The sequence below is a fragment of the Erpetoichthys calabaricus genome, chromosome 5 (genome assembly GCF_900747795.2).
Source record: "Erpetoichthys calabaricus chromosome 5, fErpCal1.3, whole genome shotgun sequence".
Taxonomy (NCBI): Eukaryota; Metazoa; Chordata; class Cladistia; order Polypteriformes; family Polypteridae; genus Erpetoichthys; species Erpetoichthys calabaricus.
Window position 1 is genome coordinate 191,431,787 of NC_041398.2, and position 17,617 is coordinate 191,449,403.

The 17,617-nt window shown below is 36.1% G+C and overlaps 1 protein-coding gene across 1 annotated transcript in view; it reads right to left on the bottom strand.

Annotated features, from left to right (window-relative positions):
• trpm3 (transient receptor potential cation channel, subfamily M, member 3) overlaps nucleotides 1-17,617 on the bottom strand; it is a 971,875-nt gene that overhangs the window by 77,841 nt on the left and 876,417 nt on the right. The window contains exons 13-14 of the mRNA XM_051927388.1: nucleotides 8,927-8,962; nucleotides 8,667-8,807 (exon numbers count right to left, since the gene is read on the bottom strand). Of these exons, the coding sequence (XP_051783348.1) occupies nucleotides 8,667-8,807; nucleotides 8,927-8,962 (177 nt within the window). The remainder of the gene's footprint in view (nucleotides 1-8,666; nucleotides 8,808-8,926; nucleotides 8,963-17,617) is intronic.

Consider the following 17,617-nt stretch of genomic DNA (forward strand, 5'->3'; position numbering starts at 1 on the left):
TCTCTATTGTGGAGTTTGAGGAGCACTCTAGCGCTACTTCCTGAATACAAAAGAAAGTAAATGAGGTGAAATATTAAAAAAATCATAGATTTACTGAAATAAAAGTGAGGGAGGGATGAACAAAGATTATACAATACAATGCAGTACATAAAAAGAAGAACAATAACCGTCTTACACAGGCTTGCACAAGACTAATTTTTTCAGTGTGCTCCTGTACATTTTTGGAAAGGTTCTGTCCTGCTGCAATAGATAATCTTCTTCATTTCCACCTATAGTACAAAAATGTTTGTCCTGATCCCAATTTGAATACACAATGGGAGGTTTGGAACTTGAAAGTACAATTTATGAAAAGAACCTAGGAGTCATAGTGGACTGGTCACTATCTATATCAAGACAGTGTGCAGAAGACATTTAGAGGGCTAGTAGGGTGTTAAGTTATATAGAACCTAATCTGATTCTGCCAGAATTTATTTCCTGGTTGATGTGTATATTTTGTTTTATTAATTCTTTTTTACTATTATAGTTTTTTATGTTTTCATTTGATTTCATTATGTTTATTTATTATTTCATATGATTACAGTATATGTCTCTTTAAATGTTCTACTATTCCTTGAGTTCTTCCCTCTGCTTTTATATTGAGGTCCAAGAGGGGATCCCAGCAGTGGTTTATTGATTGTTGTTGAGTTTCATGAGTATTGCTTTTCTTTGATATTTCTGGTTCTGGATTATTCTCTTCTGTTTCTAGATAGGATTTTGTACTGGGACTTGTTAGTTTGGTTTACATTTTTACTCAAAAACCCTTTTACTTATTTTTGATCTTTTTTCATATTTGCTTGTGGGTCTTCTTTGATTATTCAAATATATTATTTATAAAGATACTTTGTTTCACATTGTCTTATCTAGTTTTAGGCCTTACGGTTCTAATCCATAGAGAGGCATTTCGTGTATTTTGAACATTTAAAGCATATTTTGAACTTTCAAAGCCAGCTATTCATGTTTGAGCCTATGTAGACCTCATCCAGTATGTGGCAGTTGGTGTCTGGCTGACAGGATTAAAGTATTTTCTTGGCATGCCCAGTGAAGGCCCTGGTCTGTTTTCTGGATCTTTCTGGAATTCCCTTTCACCATGTTTGACTCACCGCTACATAACAGAACCACTGATGTGTGGCATACAAATCAAGGCAGGTTATTCCTAAGCTACAGTATATAAAACATACTAGAGAGACTTTTCTCAGAATAATGTATACAGTTTTGGTCTGCACTACAAAAAGCCCAGAGACAAGCTAGATTAACTAGATTGATTAAATGACTGTGAAGTATGAGTTATGAAGAATATGATGGTCCAGGTCACCTCCAGTCTTCCTTGTCACATCTGGGAGGCTCTTCAACCTGGAACTGTCAATAGTCATGTACCGAGATGAGCCGGGCAAATGAGGACACACAAATGCAGCAAGGTGTTGGTGCTAAAAGTACTCAGTGCTTTTATTAAAACCAGAAGAATAACCAGTGTTTCATAAAAGTGCAGTGTAACAAATAATCTTCACTAAACAGTCAAAAATAAATAATCCAATAAAGCCAAGGTGAATGAGAAGGTTACAAATTCAAACAAATAAAGCCAATAAAACTAGGTTAAAATCCAGAGACAGTTCATCTACATATGAGCCCCAGTGTTTCGTTCTTAAAACCAACATCTCCTCTGCTTACTCCGCACAGGATCTGCACTGAGGCTCACCCCCGACCACATGCCTCCATTCCTCTCTGCATTGGCTGTCCTGATCCTGCCTCTAAATCTCCCTTTCTCTGTTCTTCTTTCCTTTTAACCTAATTTCCCTGTGTTTTTGTTTCTTCTCCCTTTTGTTTTCTCCCGCTCCCTCTGCCATACAGGTTCCTTTATACAGCCTGATCGGGTGCAGATGTGGCCCTCTGCATACTCCAAGGTGTGAATGAGGCACCTGACAGATCCATTCACATTTGCACATAAATGTGTGATCAGCAAAACACTGCAATCAACCCCAGAGTGGTGCCATCATGCGCACACCCATTCTGAGCCTGCACGTTCACAGGACGCAATTATTTATTTAAAACCTGCACTGTACCATAGACCGCTTATCACAATTGAAATTTAGCAAACAGAAATGAAGCTGTGACATTAATGAAACGTTTAAATTTATTAAGTGAATTAATACTGTAGCTCCCAGTTATTACTAGAGATGAGCGAACACTGCAGAGTTCACTTTTCTGTGAGTATGGTGAAATCACAGAAATGTTTGGGAATTATGTTGAACTCCACAAAATGTATTGAAGTCAGTGGGGAAGGAGGAACTGAAGTAGTTTTGAGTGGATTATGATTTTGCAATGGTTTTTAAGTGTTCCAGTGGGTTATGGAAGTGTATACACTGATTATTGTGGCCAAAAAGGTTATCTGATCTGTGCGGTATCAGTACTAATCACTGTGCTATTGTGCTACAAACAACAAAAGATGCAGACGAGTGGATAATTACAAACAACATACAAGGAATGCTCACAAAATGGAAATAAGTAAAAATAAATATATATACAGTCATGGCCGAAATTATCAGCACCCTTGGAATTTTCCTTGAAAATGCACCATTTCTTCCAGAAAATTGTTGCAATTACAAATGTTTTGGTATACACATGTTTATTTCCGGGCGGCACGGTGGCGCAGTGGTAGCACTGCTGCCTCGCAGTTAGGAGACCCGGGTTCGCTTCCCGGGTCCTCCCTGCGTGGAGTTTGCATGTTCTCCCCGTGTCTGCGTGGGTTTCCTCCGGGCGCTCCGGTTTCCTCCCACAGTCCAAAGATATGCAGGTTAGGTGGATTGGCGATTCTAAATTGGCCCTAGTGTGTGCTTGGTGTGTGGATGTGTTTGTGTGTGTCCTGCGGTGGGTTGGCACCCTGCCCGGGATTGGTTCCCTGCCTTGTGCCCTGTGTTGGCTGGGATTGGCTCCAGCAGACCCCCGCGACCCTGTGTTCGGATTCAGCGGGTTGGGAAATGGATGGATGGATGGATGTTTATTTCCTTTATGTGCATTGGAACAACACAAAAAAACAGAGAAAAAAAGCCAAATCTGACATAATTTCACACAAAACTCAAAAACCAGCCTGGACAAAATTATTGGCACCCTCTACTTAATATTTGGTTGCACGTCCTTTAGAAAAAATAACTGAAATCAAGCGTTTCCTATAACCATCAACAAGCTTGTTAAACCTCTCAACTAGAATTTCCGACCACTCTTCTTTTGCAAACTGCTCAAGGTTTCTCAGATTTGAAGGGCGCCTTCTCCCAACAGCAATTTTGAGATCTCTCCATAAGTGTTCTATTAGATTTAGATCCAGACTCATTGCTGGCCACTTCAGAACTTTCTAGCGCTTTGTTTTCAACCATTTCTGAGTGCTTTTAGAGGTATGTTTAGGGTCATTGTCCTGCTGGAACACCCATGACCTCTGACGCAGACCCAGCTTTCTGACAGTGGGCCCTATATTGCGCCCCAATATCTTTTGGTAGTCTTCAGATTTCATGACGCCTTGCACACAGTCAAGGCATCCAGTGCCAGAGGCAGCAAAACATCCCCAAAATATCTTAGAACCTCCACCATGTTTGACTGTAGGTACTGTGTTCTTTTCTTCATAGGCCTCATTCCATTTTCTGTAAACAATAGAATGATGAGCTTTACCAAAAAGCTCTACCTTGGTCTCATCTGTCCACAAGACGTCGCCCAGAAGGATTTTGGCTTCCTCAAGTACATTTTGGCAAACTCCAGTCTGGCTTTTTTATGTTTCTGTGTCAGCAGTGGGGTCCTCCTGGCTCTCCTGCCATAGCGTTTCATTTCATTCAGATGTCGATGGATAGTTCGAGCTGACACTGTTGCACCCTGAGTCTGCAGAACAGCTTGAGTATGTTTTAAAGTTGATTGGGGCTGTTTATCCACCATTCGGACTATCCTTCGTTGCAGTCTTTTATCAATTTTTCTCTTCCGTCCACGTCCAGGGAGATTAGCTACAGTGCCATGTGTTGTGAACTTCTTGATTATGTTGCACACAGTGGACAAAGGAACATGAAGATCTCTGGAGATGGACTTGTAGCCTTGAGATTGTTGATATTTTCCACAATTTTTGTTCTCAATTCCTCAGACAATTCTCTGCTCTTCTTTCTGTTCTCCATGCTTAGTGTGGCACACTCAGACACACAACAGAAAGGTTGAGTCAACTTTTCTCCATTTTAACTGGCTTCAGGTGTGATTGCTATATTGCCAGCACCTGTTTCTTGCCACAGGTGAGTTCAAACGAGCATCATATGCTTGAAATAAAACTATTGAAAGGGTGCAAATAATTTTGTCCGGCCCATTTTTGGAGTTCTGTGTGACATGATGTCAGATTTGGCTTTTTTTTCTCTGTTTTTTTGTGTTGCTCCAATGCACATAAAGGAAATAAACATGTATATACAAAAACATTTGTAACTGCAATAATTTTCTGAGAGAAATGGTGCATTTTCTGGAAAAATTCCAGGGGTGCCGATAATTTCGGCCATGACTGTATATATGATACAGTATCTGCCAAATAATACAAAGAGTACAAGACACATGTTTTACCCTTATTGGGGCTAATCAGGTGTATGTATTTTTGCATTCCTTTACAGGAATCGAAGCTTGGACATCAGCACTTGAGGCGAAGCCTCTAACATTGCGCCATGGTGGCTGGTTCACTTATTTAACAGGGCGAAGTACAGTGTTACATCCTTAGTTGTGAATCGCAATCTGATTATTTAAGTGGTTACCTACCAAATAATATTTGTGGTTGGTCAGACAGTCGGCAAACATCTGCCACATCCTCTCAGTTGCAAGAAACAGTTCTTAGATATGTGCTACAGTATCTGCTGAATAATACAAAGAATACACAACACGTGTTTCACCCCTATTGGGGCTCTTCAGGTGTACGTACTTTTGCATCCCCTTGCATCAGGTTCGATCCTGTAAGGGGATGCAAAGGTACGTACCCCTTTTTTTTAAAAAAAGCATACAGATGCAAATCTGACTGGATAGGGTTGTGACATCACACATGACTGAAGTTTCTTGCACAATAACTCTTTTTTTGTGCCTTGAACTCTCTTGTCTGTTGGTTTAATGTTAGGCATTTCATGTAATAACAAAAGCTTTCTGAAAATCAATATAAATAATATCATATGAGCTAGTAACATATTAGTGATACACAGTCTCCCTAGTCTTAATCTATACTGTCTGTTTATCTGTTCTTTACATCTTTTGCTCAAACTTTTCAATTATTACTATTATTTTGAAAAAAAAAAATTCAAGATGACCTACAAAGCAAGTTATAATGCATACAAGAGCAATTAGAAGATGCAAGCACTAAACACCACAGGGAACAAGATAAAAAATCAAACAAGAGGAAGCACTATTACTATTACTACTACTACTATATAGTGTAAATATACATGCAACTAGACTATTACACAAATCAGTATCCTAAACTCTTAGTCAGAACAACAGCAACTATTCTTAATAACAAAAACTAAATAGTTCCAAAGTATTTAATGAAAATGTACATTTTTAAAAGATGTTCAAACATAAATAAAGTAAATTAGGTGCAGTTAGACAAAGGAAGTATGATGTTGGGTGGGTCATTAAAATACATAGATTCGCTCTTATGACAGTTGGGGGATGTGCACTATAAGAAAACGTTAGTAAAAGATTGGAGTTTGGAGAAGGAGCAGGTCTTGTGTGTTCTCCAACACAACAAGGAGATCAATAGACAAAGGAAGATTATTCCACAACTCTGGTGCAAGATAAGAGGCACATGTCTAATTTTGGCACATTTGGCAAGAGTAGAGATGGTCAGGTGACAGGTAGAGGCAGAATGGAGACTTCTTGAAGTGAAATATAGAAAAAACAAAGACTGATGATATTAAGGAGCAAAATCGTTTAGAGACTCATAGGTCAAGTGAAGAGTTTTAAACTGGATCATTGGAGCACCTGAAAGCCAGTGGAGAAACAGAAGCAGAGAAGTAGTAGGAGCAAAATGAGGAACAGAGAGCACTAGTTGAGCAGCTGCTGGAGTAACTTGAGAGATCTGATAACAGTTGATCAAAGCTTCACCAGGAGACAGTTGCAATATTCCAATTGAGAGTGAACCAGTGCCTGAACAAGGAGTTGCATGGCATAATAACTGAAAAAGTGTTTAATCCTCTGAATATTGTGACAAAAGAAACAATAGGATTTTGTTGTTGAAGAGATGTATTCAATCCATCTATCGTTACACCAAAATTCCTAACCATGACTGATTGTGAAAGGCTGACAACTTCAAGGGCAATGCTTATATAAAATTCGGTGGAAGGCGAATCCAACGGCAAGTACAAGATATCTCACTTTAAAAGATTAGGTTTAAGACTATGACTGTTCAAACATAATGAAATGATAGACAGACAGCTTGAGATCTTGGCTGAAATATGTGGGTTGTAAGAGGGAAATAAGAGAAAGATCCATGCATCATTAGCACAGAGGTGATAAGAGAAGCAATGAGAAGAAATGACATCACATAAGGAACAAATGCAGGGAGAAAAGAGAAGTGAACTCAATACTAATCCTTGAGGCCTACTGTGGAGAGTTTCAGTGGAGAAGACAAGGAGTTAGACCAAGAGACACAAAAGGATCAGCCAGAAAGGTAGTTCTTGAACCAGTCCAAAGCAGAACATCTAATTCAAAGTTTATCAAAGGAAGAAATAAGCAGAGAGTGGTTAACTGTATTAAAAGCTGGTGAAAGATCAAGAAGGATAAGGGCCGAGGAGAAAGACGCACCATGAGCAGATCTATAATTACTTTCATTAATTTATAATTATAAATGTTAAGCTTACTGGCCTGTTATTACTTGGTTCATCCTGATCATCTTTTTATATAATGAGACAACAAATTGGTAACATCCGATCAGTAGAAATTTCCCCATTTTCCAGTGATTTTTCAAAAACATGTGTCAATGGTTTATATAAAGTACATGGTCACTAACCTCCTTAAGCTCTCCAGGACAATGTAGAAGTAGTAGAAGTAGTAGCAGTAGTAGGAGTAGTAGTAATAGTAGTACCAGTAGTGGTAGTATGTTATCTGGTCCTGGTAATTCGATTAATTTCAACCTCTAAGGATGACTGTCTTTCTCTCTATCTTTATCTGTCTTAGCACTTCCATAATAGTCCCAGTAAATACTGGGTTATATTGACTCCTTTACACCTGGCAACTTCAGAAAAATGTACATTTAGAGCATTCACTATTACACCTTGAAGTTTTACCATTGTCAGCTGACAAATTTGCAGACTTCCTGCACTGCCAACATTTTGAAGCTAACACTTAAGCAGTTAACATGTCAACAGTAGGTGGGATTCATGTCTGTCTGTTAGGTTGCATCTGTCTGATGAACTGACTTTTTATTAATGTTGCAGTTTCAGGATAGATATCAGTACACAGTCATATTGGATTTGATTCACTTGCAAAATTAATTAAAGCATTTCAGATATGAGCCAAAAATTGTAATTGAATAACTATTCTTTGCAGCCTGAATGATTCCTTAGTAGCCTGTAGATACTAATTATATGAACTTATTTTTTACTAATATGAACTTTTCAATTCATTTTTACATTGTGAATTTTTCTAGTGTTACTCCAGGATTTGGGGGACTATGCTCATTACCAGTCACGTGAAATTTTGAGTCATCATTCCTCACCTATGAAAGTTGATGGTGTGTTAATCCTAATGTCAAAATTTCCGGATTTTCTGAAACAAATCTGTCCCGTGCCAGTTAATTCCTATCTGTTTAGGGAGTTAGGACTTTTCAAATGTTTATTTTTGACTTTCTTTTTCGTTAACGTTTTGGATTCTGTGTGTGTTAGTGTTTTCATTTTTGTGACTTCTGCCCCAATCATTGTATTTTTAAAGCACATTTTTTCTCCTGGGCACCAAAATTTTGTGATATTTTTGGCCTACTGTTGACCTGGCATTACATCCAGAGAGTTTCTCTGTAGGTGTGCAGTTGGGGTATTTCCTTTTTATTTTTTTATAAACAGATGGCAATGATGATACTAGTCTGATGAACATGGCTGAGGTCTTCACACTAAGGCCTTATTTATCATACTCACACAATGTTGAGTGTGAACGGGTGCACAGACAAAATTACAAAAATGTGGACAAAATGCATAGTAATTTTTGTGCAAATGAGGATTGCTGGCACTATAATAAACAACATTCAAAAAGGTTTTAGAAATACCTTTAAATTATGCTGCTACTGGTCACTCTGTTGCCTTGCCTTGGGTTTTATCTGCTTGTGCCAAACAATTGGTTATGTTTGAAGAGTGTGTCACATCCACTTAATATGTCTCCAGAAGACTAGTTTTATTTCTGGTAACAATTTATAATAATTCCTCAACTATCAAATGTCCCCTGATACACTGTTATGCACTTAAATATTACTGTAAATTATTGCTTTAAGCATTTTTAGTGTGATGATGTGATTTGAAAACTGTCAGATTAATTTGGAACATTTGACTATTTATGGAATTTTCCTAGCTACAATTATATATGAATATACAAGTTTGTGAAGAGAAGGTAGCAGGCAGAGAGCTTCTAGTGGTGATATAAAATTGTATACTTACCCTTTTTGGACCAAAAAGATTGTGATATAAAGTTCTAAATCTTTTTCTTGTATAGTTGCACCGGTAGGCTCCACCCATCAGGTATTCTATTACTAACCCAATGTCAATCAGACTGATCCGGTAATCTGGAGGAAGGTTCCCCTAAACAATAAAAACAAAGTCAAACAACTCTGACTTGATCCAACACTCACTTACTTTATGTTAAACAAGAGAACACCACATGACAAAGTCAAGCAGAAATATGTTATTAGCTGATTCACCTTGAAATAGATCCAACTGAACCCTGGATATTCTTGCTTGGAAAGAACACATAGGGTAAGTAAGAAACAGTAGTACTAAATAAAATTTTAGAACAAAACATTTTAGGATTCTGCACACTGTTAAGGCATCGTCATAAAGTCAAGTCTTATATTAACCATGATCCGCCATCAGCTTTGTGAATCAAAGTCACTTCTATGCACTACAATGTACAAATTTAGCTTCTTTTAAGAATCAGTTTAAGTACGAGTTTTTATTCTTTTACAAGACGCATAGGAATATGAGCAAAATGACTTGTAAAATCTAAAGGAAAACTTTCAATATCACAAAGGACAATGAAGTGTTTACTTTTATATTTTGAAAATAAAGATTTTACAGCTGCAGTGGTGGGTGATATTGGAAGGATTTGTTCCCTCTCACTATTCCTTTAATCTACATACTTGATTATTACAGCTCTTATATTTTTGTATTTTAGTTCTGATCTATTGATCTGTTTACCAGAGAAGTATGTGAGGATTGACCAGGATATGTATGAGGGAGTGAAGACTTGGGTTGGTGTAACAGACAAGATCCCAGTTAGAGTAGGCCTGCACCAGGGATCTTCTTTAAGTCCTTAACTCTTTGATCTAGATATGAATATGTTGTGTCATGGGATAAAAGACCAATTCCACTGGTGCATGCCTTTTGCTGATGACATGGTGTTGTGTAGCACCAGAAAAGACGAAGTGGAGAGGAAGTTGGAAGAATGAAGAAGGGCTTTGGAAGATAGAGGGTTGAAGATAAATAGGAAGATGACAAAATATATAAGGGTTAATGATGATCAGGATTCAGAAATTAGTCTGCAGGGAGAGCTATTGAAAAGAGTGGATAAATGCATATATCCAGGGTCAGTGGTAACCCAAGATGGAAAATTAGATGCAGAAAAATCTAAAGGAAAACTTTCAATATCACAAAGGACAATGAAGTGTTTACTTTTATATTTTGAAAATAAAGATTTTACAGCTGCAGTGGTGGGTGATATTGGAAGGATTTGTTCCCTCTCACTATTCCTTTAATCTATATACTTGAGCTGCAGCCAGATTTTGAAGGGTTAGCTACCAACCAGTCGGTGAATCTGAGACTTTTGTTGAGATGGATGTCAGCACCAGACTGAAAGAGTCTGATTACTCCACAGCTTTTGATCTTTGTTGAAAATGAAACCCTCGGGGAAAAGATTGAAATACAATGGAAATGCCTTCAAATTGCCTTGGTTTTAATCAGAGTTGAATCTGTGGCAATTTGCAAACTGTGATTTATTTTTTTCAACAAGGAGATAAGTATGTTTTAACTTCTATACATGTCACTACAATGCATTTACCGTTTATTGCTTGCAACCAAAATCAAGTTTCACCTTTTAGCATTTGTAATTATTCATTCACCAATTGTGAGTGAAGTCCAATTCAAAACCTTTCTCTGGAGAGGACAATTCAGCCTATCCAACTGTGGTAAAGACAAACATACAATGGACAGTTACTGTTTGCGGGAATGGCGATTAAAATACTTAGTGAAAGTGCTTCCACAGATATAGGAGAAATTATTATTAGACTAGGTTGTCATATTTAATCTGTTAAAGATATTGATGTTGAAAGACATGTGCATCGTATAGCCATTTATTCAATGGGGCAATTGAGAAAGCCCTAATTATTCAATGTCTTTACTGTGAGGTAGTCCTGCAAACACCAACTATAAAATGCAGCTTTGTGCCTATGGCTGAACTAAATAGATTGTTGTTGAAATAAAAATTCTTATACCATTACTTTTCATTCACCTATCTAGAGTGTTGTTTATTGCATGTAATCCAAGTGGGTGAATTTTATATAAGCTATTACATTTTATAATAAAAGGCTCTGAAATATTGTCATACATAAAGATCTACTTGATTCAAAAAGGGAAAATATGACTGTACCTGCAACAAAAATAATTTTAAATTTAAATGATCTTGATTTTTATATAATTTTCTTTGGTACAAAATTAGCATTCTCAGCAGAAACATGATAAGCTGGGTTTTATGAGAGAAGATTGTAATTTTTTAAATAATTGATTTGTTAACACAACAATTATTTTAAATTGTTAAATGGTTACAGGAGACAGTGAATAAATTAGGTTTACTACATTTTGATCAGTCAAAATATTTTTAACTAAATTCACTCCATCAGATAATATTTGCAGTAGGCTAGCGGAGAAGAGTAAATCCAATTGGGCCCACATTTCTTGATACACTTATTTTGTTTATTCAGCTGATTATTTTATCTAAAGCAACTTACATGTCAGTATTTTAAGACTATTTTAATATTTTTAATCAACTGCAGTAATGACAGGATAAGAGACTTGATCAATATCACTCACACAGAGTTAGTGGCAAAGATTGAACTAGCAACTTTGTGATGAAAAAGCTTTTAATTCATTTTATTTTATTAATATAATATAGATGGTGAGGCAACATTCAGGAGAGAATGATTATTACAGCTCTTATATTTTTGTATTTTAGTTCTGATCTATTGATCTGTTTACCAGAGAAGTATGTGAGGATTGACCAGGATATGTATGAGGGAGTGAAGACTTGGGTTGGTGTAACAGACAAGATCCCAGTTAGAGTAGGCCTGCACCAGGGATGTTCTTTAAGTCCTTAACTCTTTGATCTAGATATGAATATGTTGTGTCATGGGATAAAAGACCAATTCCACTGGTGCATGCCTTTTGCTGATGACATGGTGTTGTGTAGCACCAGAAAAGACAAAGTGGAGAGGAAGTTGGAAGAATGAAGAAGGGTTTTGGAAGATAGAGGGTTGAAGATAAATAGGAAGATGACAAAATATATAAGGGTTAATGATGATCATGATTCAGGAATTAGTCTGCAGGGAGAGCTATTGAAAAGAGTGGATAAATGTATATATCCAGGGTCAGTGGTAACCCAAGATGGAAAATTAGATGCAGAGATAACCCATAGAGTGCAGTGTGGATGCAACGATTCGAAGAAGGTATCAGGTGTATTGTGTGATTAAAGAGTTAAGGTGAACGTTAAAGGTAAGGTTTTTAAGACAGTTATAAGACCACCATTAAAATATGGAGCTGAGACATGGGCAGTAAAGAGAGTGCAAGAAGAAGAAAGTAGATGTGGCAGGAATGAGAATGCTAAGACTGATGTGTAGAGTTACAAAAAAGGACAGAATAAGAAATAAGATAATCAGATGTTCAACAAAAGTGTAAGAGATATCTAAAAAAGATGAGGAAAGTAGACTGAAGTGGTGTGACCCTGTGATGAGAGACAATAAATATGTGGGCAAAAGGGTGATGGGAAAGGAAGTACAGGGGAAGAGAAAGCAATGGAGGCCAAATTGAAGGTGGGTGGATAAAATAAAACAAGATTTGAAGGAAAATGGTCTTACTGGGGTGGATCTGCAGGACTGAGCTGTATATAGAAGGTTGATCAAGCACATCAGCCCTACATAGAAGTAGGAAATGATGAAGAGGAAGAAGAAGTTCCAATATATTTTGAAACAGTGATGAATGAATGACTGATTAGCCATGATTGGCTGCCAAGTGCAATCTTTTTTATGCTTTGGAACCCAATACAGCCTTGATTTCTTGGCTATAGGAATATTCGAAAAAGAGATCATGGGGTTTCCTAGACTCCCCTTCCCTCAAAAGGCATACAGGATATTCCCTGATTTCTTTATTGCCATTACATGATCGCTTTGTTTTGTCATACACAAAACAGATATGCATGAAACATTGCTTCAGAATCAGAATAAGAAAACTTTTTTAATCCCGAAGGAAATTATTTATGGATTAAGTTATTTGATTCTGCTGGGCTACCAAACACAATGTATTTAATTGACTACTTGTTTTTACATGAAACACTTTTGCATATATAAACTAAGTGAAAGAACTTCCTCCTGCTGAATGTGAAGCACTTTTATGACACCAGATATTATACCATGGACTGAATGTAATTGGCATTGTAATAATTATATGTCATTATTATATCTTGACCCCTTTAAGGTGGCCTACAAAATCTGGATAAATATAATCCTTCACAAGATAAAGCAAAAATAAAGCAAACTTATCAGTAAAAGTAAATGTTAGTCCATGAATCAGTCAGTGTTTGTTTTCTTGAAGAAACTGAATTTTCATCTTATTGCCTGTAATTGAAGAAAGCTCACCATTTGAGAGGAGTGAGTACTACTGTCATCAGCTATGACAGGGGTCCCCAAATCCAGTTGTGGAGGACAACAGTGGCTACAAGTTTTCATTCTAACCCTTTTCTTAATTAGTGACCTGTTTTTGCTGCTAATTAACTTCTTTTGAATTAATTTTAATTAACTTGTTTTTTTCAGATGTATTTCCCTGTATTTCTTCATTGTTCCCCTGAATTGCTTAATTTTTTTCCTTAAATATCACCCAAACAGAAATTAAATGTGAAATGATTGAGCCAACAGAAGACCAACTAAGTCAGAGCCTCAAAATGCAACCAATTTCACTCCAGCCAGTTGCTTAATTAGGCTCTGATTCCTGTTGTTAATTAAACCCGTTCTTTAATTCCATGGCTTGTTGCTGCTCTCATTGTGCAATAGCATACATTTATGAAATTGTTGATTTTCCCTTTTTTAAGAGTACTGTTAAAATGTATTGGGGACCTGAGTAGATCAACATTTCTGAGACCTTCATCTTTCTTTACTTTCAGATATTGTTTGGTAGTCATGTTTTGTCTCATTTTGTATGTCATTATTGTTTGGCAGGTAATTATGAAAAAAGAAACAACTAAGGGGTCTTCAAGAGCATATCAATCAAAATGAATTCAAAAGAAAGCAGAAACAGGTCACTAATTAAGAAAATGGTTAGAATGAAAACCTGCAGCCACTGTGGTCCTCCAGGACTGGAGCTGGGGGCCCCTGAGCTATGAGGATAACACTGGGAAGTGTGACTGGCCCGGTCATCCTCTGTTACCTGATTTGTTCTGCAGCCAATGTTTAAATTAACCATTTTTTCTTCACATCATGGAGATTTCTTTTAACAGATGATAAAGTAGTTCAACCATGTAGTAAACTTTTCTAAGGATTTCTTTTTATCAGTGTCTGACACACCACAACTGATACTGACAAAGAGTACATGCTTTTTTTCTGTACTGCAGCTATCCCGGCCTAAGCGTCTGCCTTTGAACGAGTTTTATCTTATTTTTCATTGTTTCTTTTACATGAGATTCATATCTTTAAATATGCATTATATAAATGTATGATAAAATTTAATTTGCATGAAGATTTAGTAAATCCAAAGTAATCTGTTTTTATTAAGTTTTTTTGTGAGTAGAAAATATACAGATGTTTATGATTATAAAACAACTTTGTGATCACTCTCCTAAAACTGGTGACAGCCGATTTTCACCTTTTTTGATACGCTGAAATTACCAGTATATTTTCAAGAATCTTTCTGTTTTGCTTAACAATGAAAGAAACATGGGAGAAAGAGAAGAGTGAGCTAGTGAATGTCCCTTATAGGTGTGGATCAAAACTAACAGTGAACGTCATGCCTAATATCAGGTGTGTGACTAATGACTCCAGATCTTACATACATATTGTTTATTAAATTAGTCCATAAAAATTCAATTATTATATTTTTGACTGCTTCTTCCTGAAATATTGTTTAATTTTTCTGAAATCAATTTTCCACCATATCTGAAATTATATTTTTTCATTTGTTGGGTACATTTAAACATTTATTATTGTTATAAATTTTAAAAATGTATTAAAATGGTGTCTAATTATTTAAAATAAGGCCCCCAATTTTCAGTCTAAAACTTACTGTAAAATGCCATCATAATTGCATGTATAATACTGTAGATATTATATCCATCCATCCATCCATTCATTTTCCAACCCGCTGAATCCAAACACAGGGTCACGGGGGTCTGCTGGAGCCAATCCCAGCCAACACAGGGCACAAGGCAGGAACCAATCCTGAGCAGGGTGCCAACCCACCGCAGTAGATATTATATATCAATGAAAGATTTTCCAAAGTAAATTAAGGTTTTAGGTTTATTAACACATTTATTAACTATGGGGGGCTTTACATTTTTCCCTTAACTCTGTTTTCAATATAGAATATATCAAGGAGAACATTGGTGTTTGAGTCGTATAACTTCTTGAAGGGTTTCATTATTTATATACTTTATTAGTTAACTTTTATTATACAACAGTTACCCTTGTTAAATGAACTGGTTAAAGATAAATCATGCAAAATGTTGAATGAAATGAAATATCATTAATGTTTTAGGCTCATGCATCACAACAAGCAATATGAAAAATGCCATGAAATATTATTATTTAACAAGACACCCTTTCTCAAGATACTTTACATTTCTTTAATAGCTTAGCCAGCTGCTGAACATTAATGACACAAACTAGAAATTAAATGTTTAATACTGCAGTGGAAAATGCAGATGTGCAAAATATTATTATGAAAAAAATGGTCTGGATTTTGAAGTTGATACGATAAGCATAAGTTAGCATGAGTTGAGCAGACATTGTAGTGAGCCTCCTCCCAAGTCAATAATAACAGGCAATAATTTTGAAAAGCTTTTGATGAATGTTTCCTTTCACAAATCATATTCCTATATTATTCTGTAGTAGTAATTTATCTGTTTGTTTCTTAGATTTTTTTTGCCAACATTTTATTTTGATAATATTGGAGTAATGTTCCTTAATTAATTCTGCTACAGTAGTTCATTCTGTTTCTACCCATTTCTCTAAGCCACCAATTGTACACATAAAAAGGCCTCAGAATGGGTTTTGAAATATTGAATCTTTAATATATTTTTTAAGTTAAAGTAAATTTTTATCTAATAAGCAATGAACTGAATATTATTTTTGCAGTCAGGTGCTCTAACATTATCTTTTTCTCTTAGTGGTAGGGTGGTTCTTAAAAAAGATTATTGTTCTTATATTGCGTTGTAAGTTTTTTTATGCAGTACTAGTGAAGGTAAGAATGACATGAAAGTTTACAAGTGACTATAAAACCTTCAAGTACAAAGTATATATGGACTTTATAGCTGAGTATTTTATAAACAGCATTATTGTGTTAGGAGTGTTTTAGTAACAATCCCAAAAATTTGCAGCATAATGTCTGCTGTCAGAAAATTTTGAATAGTTATCAGATGCTTGGAGGAAAATACTTCTGGTATTTCCAGACACCCAAAGCAAAATGTTAATGGTAAGCAAGTTAGTTTAAAAAACATTGGAATTAAAACACTTCATAGTATTCATAATTAATAAAGTTTTTGTAGCCTGTAATGATTAAGGATGCATTTTTTTTTTATTAATTCAGTCACTCAAGTAAAAAAACAACATAAATCATGCATAATGTAATTATTTCCACACAGGACAATGATAATATAATCAGTACTTGTACTACCTTAGACATAATGTTTAGATTAGGGGTCTCCAACCTTTTTTCCCTACTTTTACAAAATGAAAAAGGCCGAGAGCTACTCATGTTTTGTAACGTTTATTCTCATAGCTTATTTCAACCCAAACAAACTGAATAAGCTTGTTTTGCCTGAACATTTACAAAACGTTGATGTCCACAACTCACATTTTGCATTAAAAAAAAGTGTTTCAGTACAAAAAAGTATTTATTTCACCTGCAAGTGCATTCTGTATGTCTGAATGCATTTTCTACTGTATCTCACACTACTGAATTAAAACATGAATGCTGTCAAAATGAAACAATGCAATTACAAATACACAGATATTCCTTATTCATTTGTCATTTTGTTACATGTCACTGTTTCACTTTATTCACATGTCCAGTTGCATGTGTGAAGTGTTTTTTAGTTAGTCAGATGACTGGCACTGCATGGAGTCAACAAGAGAGGTGTATGGTAGAGTGTAGCCACTTAGGTTCATTCTTATGGAGTCATTTAAATGTTCATCTGTCAGTCTTGTTCTGAACTTTGATTTCATGACATTCATGCCACCAAAGGCAGACTCACAGAGGTATGTAGACCCAAACAAAGCAGACATTTTCAGAGCTGCTTGATGGAAGATTCTTATAGTTATCTGGCTCTACTAAGCTCCAGATATGCTGAGAATGCTGTTAATGAAGGTTTACTAATATATAATATATACAATCCAATGTCTGTCTGTCTGTCTGTCTGTCTGTCTGTATGTCTGTCCACTTTTCACAAGAGAACGGATTTAGATCGGGTTTTGTTCTATAATTTGCTTGAACATTCTGGTTGATTTTGCGACATCTCTCATTTCGCTATGTATCATAGTTCGTTTGTGGTACCGATTTATTTTCGTCAATCTGAGAAACATGCAGTGGGCCAAGGGAAGGGGCCTTCCTCACTTACTCACCAGCTTCGGGGCATATTCCTTAACTCCGCTTAGCTAGCAAATGAGAGAACAATTGAATTCAACTTTGTTTGATATTGTAAATAAAGTGTTACTTAGGTCTTGATGAGTTTGAGTCCGGATATTCTCTTAAGTGTATGCCACATTGAAAAGATAGATTGCAATTCAGATTCTGTATCGTGATATCATTTTTTGGAAAGATTGCCCACCCCTAATTTGACTAATAAAGTTTTCAAATTTATGTAGGATTCATTAACCCTTTGGTGAGCTACTTGGAAAGGGGTGGCGAGCTACCGGTTGGAG